The 12,592-nt window shown below is 45.2% G+C and overlaps 1 protein-coding gene across 7 annotated transcripts in view; it reads right to left on the bottom strand.

Moving 5' to 3' along the window:
* The window catches only part of MRTFA (myocardin related transcription factor A), a 131,600-nt gene that overhangs the window by 18,099 nt on the left and 100,909 nt on the right, over window positions 1-12,592 (bottom strand). For all 7 annotated transcript variants that reach the window (XM_059726369.1, XM_059726373.1, XM_059726372.1 and 4 more), the window contains one exon: window positions 2,529-2,584. In XM_059726369.1, the coding sequence (XP_059582352.1) occupies window positions 2,529-2,584 (56 nt within the window). The remainder of the gene's footprint in view (window positions 1-2,528; window positions 2,585-12,592) is intronic.

Raw genomic sequence — 12,592 nt, 5'->3', positions numbered from 1 at the left:
TAGTTAGGTTCAAAAAGGGACTGGACAGATTCTCAGAGGAAAGGTGCGTCAGTAGCTATTCAGCATGAGAGTGAGGGGCGCAGCCTCCGAATCAGAACTTCCTAGACCCTAAATGCTGGAGACTGCAAGTGAGAGAGCAACAGTGGGAAAAACCTTAGTCACACCCTGTTCACTCTCCCTTTCAGCACCTACTCTCTGCCACTCTCTGTCTGTGTGACACAGGATACTGGGCAGGATGGACTCAAGCACAGAAGAACTGCCATTTACTGGGTCACACCATAGGTCCATCTTGCCTATCCTGTCACATAGTGGCAGAGAGTGGATGCTGAGAGACACCTATGGTCTGACCTATCAAACAGCAGTTCTTATGTTCTTTCTCCTGGGATTGTTGCCAGGAAAGAAGCCCAGTGGGAGCAAAGCCCACATGCTTCTCGTCCACCTACTGACAGAACGTTGCATGGCCACTGTTGGAGTAAATACGGGTGCACCCACTGCTGCTCTCACAAGCAAGCTGAAGGTCGAGATCCTGACAGCATCTCTGGGCACAGACACAAAAGTAACCAGAAATATTTTGGTGAGCAGCAAGTGTACAGCAGAAGGAGGCAAACCAGGGAAGCACTAAGGAGACAGAACAGACATACCCTGTGTTTCCTTTTACATTTATGATGTTGAGTATTGGCTCAGGTGTTTGCAGAGGGTGCATACACAATGCTAGCATTTGGAACTGGCTGGCAGGTAGGCTGTACTCCTCTTGTTGTAAATTTGGCTGCTTGTTAAACTGGAGACCCCATGCATGCGGGACCTGGACTCTGTGACAAGCCTCACCCTGGCTTGTGAGGCTGCTCGTAGCTCTGTTTGAAAAGGCAGTGCCACACAGCAATGCACAGAAACGAGCACCTCTAGGCTGAGCATGTTGCTCTTGGCACTTACAGACAAGCCCAGAGACTGGAAGCCTGGAGGCAGTGTACAGCAAGCCAAAGCACAGACTTCAAGCATGGACCCTTGGAGGCATTAATAATTTCTTCTCAAAACAAGTGGTCTGGTCAGAATAACATTCCCTAGAGGCCTTTTGGGGAACTGAAATCATCAAGAAAATCCCCTGTTCAAGCAGCAGCAGCATGAAGTGCAGGGCCTGTCTCTCTTGACTTCCTCTTTCTCAAGGTCTGTGATTTTAGCCTCGACTCAAGGCTACGTGGGATCCCCACGGTCATTTTTAGAAAAGAGAAATGCCCAGGGCTTGGGAGCACCCGAGACTAAGGGAAATGCACATTGTTGCCAGCACTGGCCATTTTCAAAGTGCTTATGCTAAGCTGCAGAAGTGTTGCTAAGCAGAAGGTCCAAAGCCTTTTTCTGAGTGAGCATAACATAAACCTTTGCAGATGTGACAACTAACTTTGTCCGCAAGTAAAGGAAGCCATCAAGCACAATTAAACAAAGCACATGGCCTGAATGAAGATAAGGGAAGACCATATATTACATAATCTATATACACTATATCATAACTTTATCTTAAAATAGTAGTAGTGACTGATGTAACCAAATGTATTAGATGTCATTCTGTTATAATAGATGTATTTTTGTTAACATGCTTAATTTGTAAAAACAAAAACAGCCTTGTCAGGGAAGACCATAAAGTAAGGTAAAGAAGAAACCAGAATAGCATTCCACAGTGGAGAAGAAAAGGAGATAAGAAACCCTCCCTCTTTCCCAAGGATATATACAGCTCAACTAATTGACACCTTCCAAGTTCACAAGAGATCTGGTTCAGTCCAGTTCCAAAAGTTTCAGTGGAACAAAGACATTTAAATGAAACCAATCAGAGATCATTTATCTGAATGTTAAAATCAGTCATCTATAAATATTGGGCATAGGCTGGAGGCAAATTTGGAGAACTCAGCAAATTCAAGAAGAGCTGCTGCCAATCTGCGTGCCACCCACTTCCCATCTCTTGAGTCTCCCCAGCTGATATAGGTGAGAATCTATGCTGTGTTGTTGTGGGTACCCAGATAGACCTTGGGTAAATGTTTGCTTTCATGTTTTAAGGTGCAAGTAAATAAAAGGTTGGGCTGCAGACCTGTTTCTGCCTCTTTTATCAGTACCCTACCTACAAGGTTACCTGTCATCTAGGTAACAACATGCAATGCAGAAGCCAGGCATTTTCACTCAAAGGAGGATACAGCTGCTTAGAATGGGTGGGTACAATTGATGCCATGAAGAATGACCACATAAAGCTTTTGTAGACAGGTAGAAAAATACTGCCATTCCCCAAATTCTTCCCTCTGGTGAACTCTAGGTACTGTTTGCAGCTGCAGTGTAGTCAGGCCCAGGTACAGTGAGGGTGGAACTACCATTCTATATAAATAAATCCTCAGTCTCACACATTTTTCTGGCCATGACAAAGTACTGGTTCCAGACTATGGACTGGTCCCTTACTCCATCCCATTTACAGCTATGAGTTGTCTGGCACAACAGATTTGACACCCACCATTTCTGACTTCCCTTAAACCTCCAAGGATAAACTGTCTTACCCTGGCCCGCTCCAAGCTCCTTCTCTGTTCATGAAATGCAGCTGGACTTTTCAGAGCTGTTGGGAGAAAAATATTTAGAGAATGAATAAGAATGGTGGAGTCCCAGCCCTCTCCAACCACAAGTCACTGAGAGCTGGCAAACTGAACTAAACAGAGGTGCCCGCATCTGCCACACTGGATCAGATTCTCAGCTGCTAAAAACTGATGTAAATCAAAAAGACTCCATTTCAGAGCAGTGGGACTGCAGTGATTTATACCACCTATGCATCTGCCCCTCCTTGTAGGCTGCTTGAAAATATACTGTGGACTAGAGTTTGACTTGGATTGGCCATAGACCTACCTTGTGGATGCTACATCTACTGAGGCATAATAATAATGTGGGCTAAAAATTAGGAATGAGGATAATCAATGCCCTATGCACAAACTTTCATATAGTGGTAAATATTCTGGACCTGATATAAGTGTTAGGAACTGGAATTGGAAGAATAGGAGAGGATTATATGAACTGTACCTCTTTACTGCCATTATTATGAAAATCCATAACTTGCATGTACATTCATTTATTTAGACTGGCTCTCTCCTTCCTCACAGATTTGGTATGATAGCTGCAGGACCTATGCACTGCCCCAACATAAGAGTATCTGTCTTCTTGCACAAGAACAAGCACTTGGCCAGGAAAGCACATCTGTCTATCAACAGGCAGGAGGAATTAAGAGCAGCTCCCTGAATAGCGGACCTTCTCCCCCTCTAGCTCAGCACTGAAGCACAGCCAAGACAGATCATGTTTTAAGAAACTGATCCTGTGCTGTCCAATACTGTATTAACCCTGGAAGAATCTCTCACTGCAGCTGCTTGTGCCAGGGCACACAAAGTACACATCCACAGTGAAACTGGAAAAGGGGTTTACATTAGTTCTTGCCCAATGATGGCCATCATTTGCCACTGTTTCTGCAGAGCCAGGGCAGGTCCGCAACCCCTGAAAGGAAGCACCGCTCATCAGTTTGTTGTCAGACACAACCAAGTGGAACAGCGCCAATGACCTGCTTTATTCCTGTCTTGTTTCCAAATTATTATTAAATTCTGTCTTGAGCAAAAACCACAAGGTTACATTACACTTAGAATAAATCGCATCCACCTGGCGGTCATGCAAGAAAAGTTTCCAGCACACATGAGCAGTTTTGTGAAATTCAGAGTCCGGGTCAGACACAACCTTAGAATGGAAATGAAGTGATAGATTCATCTCTGATCTTACAGACGGGTTTGTACAAGTGAATCTTTGTGCCTCCATGGACTGCTGTTGACTTTAAATGGCTGCTACATGAACACAAAGATCTGACCATGTGAATGCAGTGATGAAATCAAGACCCTAATTTTGGCCCATGCATGGAAGAATCTGTATGTTACCATCAGCTAAAATAAACTTCATATACGCTTAAATACCATCAGTCCGTTGCATAAACTTTAGCTTCACAAAGAAGGAAGGAAGGAATCCCTTGCAACCCTGATGGAACGCAAAGGTTTAAATTTCCATGTGAATAACCCCCAAACACTGTATCCAGATCTTACAAAATACAGCCCTATGCACCAGACTGCACCCAACAGTAGCATAGAGAACTAATTCTATGCTTCAAGATGACCTCTTTGGGAGACATGGCTCTACAAACAGTCTTTGGCTGTTGTTTCATTAAAGTAAAAATCCTTGCTTAAACTGAATGTCAAAAGGAATTCCGGTTACTGTATGTGGTATACTGAGCTTCCCCCACCCACAAGAAATAAGGAGTGCGTGAATTTAGGTGGGCAATATCAGAAGCTGTGATAGCCATGTGGGCTGTGAAATATGAAAGAGCTACTCCAGATTTACATCAGTGTAATGGAAATCAGAATTTTTCTCTGAGGATTGATATATCTACAGACTGTGGCCAAGAGATATTAACACTGCAGTAGAATAACCTGCACAATAGCTATGCAGTCCTTGAGTAATAACCGCAGCAAGCATAAAAATCCTTTTACCCTTGATTGGCTAATAAAGGCTGTCAGTTAGACTCAAGGGATTTTAATGCTATCCAGTTATTGAGAAATGCCCATAAGGGATTATGTGAGGTGGCCAATGTGAGTAGGTATAATTGCATAAATGAAAAATAAGTGTGGAAATATGACTCAATAAGCAGACAAAATCCCTACATACTAACTGGCTGAAATTATTCCATTTCAGAGTAATCAAGGGACAAAACTTATAGGGGAAAAAAACTATTTTCAAGCCATCCTGTGGTCTTTGTGCATGCAGGTGCACACACATGAACACATCACACTTCTTAAATAATTATTTTGTGAGTGACAGATAAAGAAATGTGCTTCTACACCAAAACATCCCAGAGCTTCAAGCAACTACTATAAAAGCCATTTCAAAGAGGCTGCCACAGTAGGACTTATTTTGAGTTTTCAAGAGCACTCCAGTACTAAAATATTTAAGGAGTTGGTCATTTTGCCACTCTTCCTTTCTCCATAGCTCTGCCATAACACACTTAGCAGCGTGTGTATAACAGGAGTTAAATCAAACTTCCCTGACAGTTACAATCAGATTGTCAGCACAACCTGTATCATTTTTTGCTGGCTCCAGGGTTAGCTTTATGAATATAAAAAACAGAAGAAGAGGGAAGAGAGACTTCTCTGATATACCACAACTACAGTAAACAACTAAACAGTCACCTAAAAGAGCAACTTCAATCTTTATGGCTATTACTCTGGAAACAAACACTGATTTGTAGCACTGTCTATGTTGGCAACAAGACAGAGGACTTCATGCTTGCCCTCTGAAAATGTCAAGGGGCACACGTCCTTCACTGCTTTCCTCAGTGCTCTAAAAGGAGGCTGACACATCAGAAGAGAAGGGTTATTGTACAACCATGCTCCATTTAAAGTTAACCAAACCCTGTACATTTGTCTTGGATTTGAAACAACTGCATAATAGATAGCCTGGAGCTGTGCACAACTCTGCTAATGTGACCACTGAGCCAAGGGGAAAGCTGGAGCCATGAGATGCAGTCTGGCTTAGTGATCGATCGGTTCATAGATACTAGGCTAAATCTGCTAAGGTAGAGGTTGACAACATATTGTTTGCAGGCTGGAGCCATAAGATCCAGTCCAAGGAGCCAGGGCAGGTGGGGAGGAGGGGGGCTTTGATGGCATTTCAGCAGTGGGGGGCTTCACCCATGCTGCAGCTGGGTGCTGAGGAGAAGTGAGGGCACTGGTGGCAGCAGCGGCCACATTGGAAGTGCCAACCTGTCTCCATCCCAAGCTGGGTTGTGCTGGCTTTATAAAACTGATGACTGAAGTGCTAAGGAACTGAGCCACCTGAAGTGACAGACCCATGCCTTAGCTCAACTTTCAAATACAAGAGAAACCATTAAGATACCCTATCAGCCACCACATAACCCTGCAGGCACCCAAATTTCCACTGGTAAAATGCTCTACATACTCAAGTTTCTGCTCCCGAGCATCTTCACAGCCACCCAACTCTTGACATCCATGCACTACCTAAAAAACCTAGTCCCTGCTTAAACCCCTGCAGCATTCTCAAAGCACTCCCCTATCCATGGGGAATTTGGTAGGTGTCCTCATGGTTGCATATCAGATGAAGCTTCATACAAAAGACAACTGCCAACAAGGATTTTTGGAGGGTTGGTTAGATGTGTATGCGCACATGCCCCATTAAAAGCAATAGCCTAATGACTAAGAGCAATGGAACATGGGAGACCCATTCACAAATCCCCACTGTTAGATTAGGAGCAAAGACTTAGGATCATAGGAAAGTGGGGCTGGAAGGGATCTCACAAAGTCATCTAGTCCAGCCCCCTGTTCAAGGCAGGATCATCCCTCACTAAACCATCCCAGCCAAGAGTCTGTTCAACCTGCTCTTGAAAACTTCCAAGGGTGGAGATTCCACAACGTCTCTAGGTCGTCTGTTCCGTGCTTGACCACATTCTTAGTCAGAAAGTTCCTCCTAATCTCCAACCTATATTTTCTCTGCTGCATCTTGAGGTCACTCATCCTAATCCAGTCCCCTATGACCAGAGACAAAAACCCATCTCCATCCTCTCTATAATTTCCCTTCATGTTGAACATACTATGTGAATGCACTAACAACTGAGTTACTGGTCATAACAGGGTAGGGAATTTCCCATTTCCTTGGTTTTTGAGAGAAGATAACCTGATTTAGGCACCTAACCCCTGGAGAAGACTCACAGCAGAGAACTCTGATTGGAGGTAGGTGCCTATGTACCTTTGAGAGATGGGGCTCAACCCCTGCCCTTCTCTTGGGCATTTCCCACTGACTACCTTGGACAGTTTCCAAATCAGTTTGTGGGTTTCTCATCTTCCCACTGAACTGTACAGGAATCCTGGATATCCAACTCAAGTTCCTTATTTTCTCTTGGTGAAAGAGTACCTGTTAGATGTTCCAACACTGAGCTTTACAAGACCCAAGTATCTTTGTGGATTTGGCACTGCAGTAATCGATGCACCATGTCAATCCCACCTAAGGCTACAGTACATCTCCAGACCAGAAAGGATATGTCCTATATTTATCCCTTCCTTAAAAGGGAAACCCTTAAAATTCCTACCTTCAGCAAAGAAACATTTACAAAAAGGAAGAGATCAAAGGCCCTGAAAAAATACATAATTCTTTTATGCCTTTCATCTAAAACTCTCTAAATACTTCAGAAAATGTTAATTAACTGAATTTCACCTCTCTGTAATATACATACACCAGCCCCAATTTCCAGAGAGGAAAATGGAGACGTAGAGGTTAAGTGTCTTGCCCACTGCCATATAATGAGTCCCTGGCATACACAATAGTAAAACTCAGAAGTTTTGATCACTCACTAGACTACACTGCTGCTACAGTCTAATTTGGTTATTGCAGATAAAGTGTTGTAGTGATAACCGCAACTTACATGGAGTTGGGATACATTCTGTGACATAGGAAGTGAATTAGGCACTTCAATCACATATAAAAGACCAAGGGCATTTATACACAAACATTTATCTGCTCTGACGTGTTGGAGATTCGGCATGTCAAAGCAGATTAATCGAGTTTGCTCCACACGTGAGCTGACGCGTCCGGCACTGCCTCACATACATTTGTATAAATGGCAAAATGCGCGTCAGCACTGAGAAAATGGCAGTGGTGTGCTTTTGAACTAAAACACCTTTGATGTGTTTTAGTTCAAAAGCGCACCGCTGCCATTTTCTCAGCGCTGACACACATTTCACCATTTATATAAATGCATGCGCCCGGCACTGTGACGCAAACATGTGTACAAATGCCCCAAATGGTCAAGACTATCTAGGCAGTGGGGCCCTGTTTACAGCTTTGGCAGAGAAAAATGAATGGCAGCCATCAGTGGTTGTCAATACAGTTGAACATGTTATCCTTTGGAACCATGCCTTTCCCAACTGGTGAAGGTTGTGAAGGAGTTCACTTGCTGGAGGAGATTATCACTGCCAACTCTGAGGGAAGCAGTTTACCAACATCTCTTCCAAAAAGTGTTGCATGGCATTTGCTCAAGAAAAAAAATCTCTTGAGACCAATAAGATGATTATCATATAGAATCTCATCTTCTGATTAAACTTAAAATTTTTGAGAAGGCAATTGATGTTTGTAAATCTGAGTCATGACCCTGGTACAGCACACTGACTGCAACAGCAGTGTTACTTAACAAACTTCTGCTTTGTTGGATCAAGATTAGGTGTTCTGAGTGAAAGTGTTAAATCTACTGTTTGCCTTTGTGAGCGAGTCATCATCACCTAATGGTGAGACTGTAACAGGAGTGGATGGCACTTCTCCTGGGTGGCTCTATTCCTTTCTCACTGAATGTTCATACAGAGCATATCTACGCATGCTATTAATGTGCTTTAATGTACAGTAAGCCTTCCCCAGGAGCATGTCTACAAGCGTACCCGATAGGAGCAGCTCCTGCCCTGTTCTGCCCCTTAAGCAGGAAGGGGGTGCTCCAGGATTCCCCAGGGGCTGGCAAGGAGCACCGCGGCCAGTCCTGATGCGCACGGGGCCAGGAGAGCTCCGCTGGCTGCAGAGGTTCCCAGGCCCCACTCGCACAGTAAATGTCCTGCACATGTAGACTGTGATGCTTTACTGTGCAGTAACTATGCAGTAAAGTGTGTTATGTAGATGTGCCCAGAGGGAAGCACTGGGTAACTGCTGATTGTCCTCAAGGACTCTGGTGTATAATGTCCCACAGTTTTCATATTTCTCTCCCCACCCATTCAACATGTATAGGGGGCCATTCATTGGGAGAGGTAATAAAGCGGCATGGACTGTAAAACTTGCAGGTGTTGAAGACATGCAGTTTTTTACCCCATCTGAACCTGCAAGTACTATCTCCTGCTTTACCTGTTATCTAGTTAAAATTAGAGCACAAAAACAAGCATCATGGTAATGTTGGTAACTAGAGAATACACAGGTACACAGCTAGAGAATACAACTAAATTATACCTGTCCTCAGACTGAGGTTCTGAGCATTCTAACAATGAACCACAGCAATTTGGGAAGTATTATTGGATCCCTAACTACTTGTAGATAATCATATGGCAGCAAAGTAATCATATGGCAGCAAAGGGAGGTGGTGCTGTCCCCTTTCTTGGAGGTGTTTAAAAGGAGATTGGACAAACACCTGGCTGAGGTCATCTGACCCCAGCACTCTTTCCTGCCCAGGGCAGGGGGGTTGGACTCAATGATCTAATAGGTCCCTTCCAACCCTAACAACTATGAAACTATAAAGTTGATGCAGAATGCAGTCACCCTAAATATAAGAAACTTATCTTGCTAGGAGTAAATGATTTGTACTCTGATTTGCATTCACTGCCCCTGAGTTTCCAAGTGGTAAAGATGTTAGTTGTGATCTTTAAAAGCCATAAACCGTTTGGAACCTTGTTATTTGAGAAAGTGTCTCTCTGGCCATGTGGTATTGTCACAGCTACAACCAGTGGAAATTCTTGAGCTAATGCTCCTTCCTTGTGGTAAAGTGAAATTACTGGGAAAGTGCACCATAGTACAGGGTTTCCACCTTGGTCTGCAATGTCCAAATAATTTGAACTTCACTGAATGCTGCACAGAGTTTTGGGGGGCAGGATTGATGATAACGAATGACATATACAGAATAGGTTCAGTTCAATGGTTGGTTTTTGATTTACTTCCTAGTTTGCTGTTTTCTGGATTTGGGGGTGAAGTGTCACTGTCAGTTTAATCCTTTCTAAATGACCATGACTTTAATTTATGGCAACACTTTCTAGAACCTAGAACCCACATGCTTTTTCCTGGGTTCCTGCCACTGAGTTGTTAAACCCATTTACTGAATCCTGTCTTATATTAGATTGAAAACAATTCGCTGCACAGCCTATGTATGCATCTTTGCAATTTCCAACATAACAAGGCCTTGATTTTGGAGAGTGGGAAAGCAAACATCAGGTGTCACTATGGAAGAAAACATGGGCAATAGAGAGGTCAACAGATGAGAGAGAGAAGGACCCAAATCCCAAAGAGCAAGCAGATCCATGAATTTCCCAAATGTTTTGAACAGAAAAACAAGGTAGACTCTTTTCACCCCTCCTCTTTTTACCTATTAATGCAGTGGGACTTTCCTAACAGGAAGAGACAGCATGCTTCCTTGATGGCATCTAATGATCCTTGGTATCTAAAACTCAGTGGCTGCAGACTGCCACATTTACACTCTACTGACATTAGGAAAATGACCTAGTCATTGATCATCAGCAATAAGCCCCACTGAACCAGCATTAAAAATGGTTTAGCTATTAGAATAGAGGGGATAAAACAGTTTTCAATGCTGGTACAGAAAATGTCCTAGACAGCACATTCCAGCAGGTACCAACATTTTCTGTAGCAGAGCAGTAAATAGATTTGTTCCGTTGTCACTAGCAAACAGCCATTTTCACCCCTCTGTTATGGAGAAACCAGCCAGTCCCTTGGTTGATAATGGCTGACTGTGACAGGTCATTTTTCTACAACAGACCATGTTCCTATTAGCTAATAAGAACCTCAAGAAATCTCCTGACACATATTTTCTAGTTTTATTTAGCCCCTCCATATATGACAGAGACTATTTGTTGTTGACAATGCTGACGTTTCCTTATCAATCTCTAGAGTTGAAATTGAATCCAAAGCATTAGCTTCTCTGCTCTCATGACACTAGATAGCTTCCTTGTGAAATCCTTTTTAGAGACAGAAGCTCTCCAGAAGCTCTTATTCCTTTCCTATCCCTCAATTCTGCTTTAAAAACTCCTGCCCTCTGAGGCTATGCATTGCAGCTACTATCTTCCAAATGACCTTCAAAGTCCTCAAAGCTCCTTAATAATCTGTGGTTAGACTCTGCCTTCCCTCCCTGCAGTCCACGGAATGGAACCCATCTATTGCTTGCTCTAGTCCACTGTGTTAACTCCTACGGCTGGGGTCCCAACTCTAACACAGGAGCTCAATGCTCCCTCAATTCCAGTCACAACCCCTTAAGAAGGAAGTATCCAAAAGCATGTAAAATTTGGGAGCTGCTGCAATAGGGCATCAAACTAGGCAACTACAGAACTTGTCTAGGGAGCCAGGGGCCAGGAACTGACCAGGCTCCCATTCAGCAGAGCATACATTGAGAGGGAAGCAAATATATTAACTTCCACTTTCTGTCTCCCTACACTTTATCCTAAAGCACTCAAAAGCGAACTCTGGACTTTCAGAGGGGTCAAGACATGGACAGTGATAGCAAGAAATCCAAGTTCCCATTATCAAGTGTGAGAAACAAAATCAGAACCAAACATGGCCTAAGAGTGAAACCAAGTGGAGGAAGGGGTTATCTTGACCAGAGAAATGGAAGTCAAATTAATAACATAAAACATTTCTGGACATGTTTACGGATTGCCCACATAGCTGATGGAGATGCAGAGGTTTGTAAAGACAAACTTTCCATCTCCGCAGGGAAAGGGAGACATGAGGACACACCACAGCACCCACCCCTTCACTCTGATAGGGAGTAAGACATGCTGGAGGTCCCTCACACACTTGCAAGTGCAAACAACACGAGAGGCGCACAGACAGGGTCTAGTCCAAGGGTGGACAAAATACGGCCCGCAGGTTGGATTCGGCCCACCAGGCCATTCTATCCGGCCTGTGGGGCCCCTAAATAATTTGGAAAATTAATATTTATGTGCCCCAGACTGCCTGTCAAAGATGACAGGCGCCAGGGGCAGTAGGACCCAGGGGAAGTCATGGCAGGACCCTGAACAGCAAGGGCCTAGCCCCACCCCCCCACCAGCTGGAAGCCCCTGCCTTGCAGGGCCTTCTGACCGGGGCCCCTGGGGCTGTTTGTGCCTGCCTGCACGGGAGTGGGAAATTCAGATAAGAAGGGGTGGGGGGGTGGGGAGGCAGGGAAGGACCACGGGCGATCGCCCCAGTCCGTGGGGCCATGCTGGCTCCTGCTGAGTCCTGCGGTCTGGCCATGCAGCGGGGAGCTATGTGGTGCAGAGCAGCCGGCAGGTGGGCAGGAAAGTGGGGAAAGCGGCGGCGGGGGCGGGAGGGAGTGGAAATGAGCGGGCATGTGGGCCTGCACCAGTGTCCCAGGGCCTGCACCAGTGTCCCAGGGCCAGCACTGATGGGGCCCAGAGCGGGGCGGCAGGAGCATGGGCTGGCAGGGGCCTGTGGAGCTGGGCTGAGTTGCGCCAGCAGGGAGAGAGGGGAGCTGGCCCAGCTCCATAGAGCCCCTGCCGGCCAGGACCCTGGGCTCCTGCCACTCCACCCTAGGCCTCACTGGCACAGGCCCTGGGACACCAGTGCAGGCCCTGCGCTCCCGTCCAGCTGTCACTGCCTCCTGTGTGCCTGCTTGCTCCCAGTCCCCCCCCACTCCAGCCCCATGGTACAGGCGGGGACAAGTATGTGCAGCCCCAACCCTGCACTCGCCCATCGGGGCTGAGCAGTGGCAGCGCAAAACAAACTGCTGCTCAGTGCAAGAGAAAAGCAGCCTCTCCCCCTTCTCTCCCGTGGCCAGCGC

The sequence above is a fragment of the Alligator mississippiensis genome, chromosome 4 (genome assembly GCF_030867095.1).
Source record: "Alligator mississippiensis isolate rAllMis1 chromosome 4, rAllMis1, whole genome shotgun sequence".
NCBI classification, from domain to species: domain Eukaryota; kingdom Metazoa; phylum Chordata; order Crocodylia; family Alligatoridae; genus Alligator; species Alligator mississippiensis.
The sequence above is the reverse complement of the archived record's forward strand: the minus strand, read 5'-3'. Positions and strand labels throughout refer to the sequence as shown.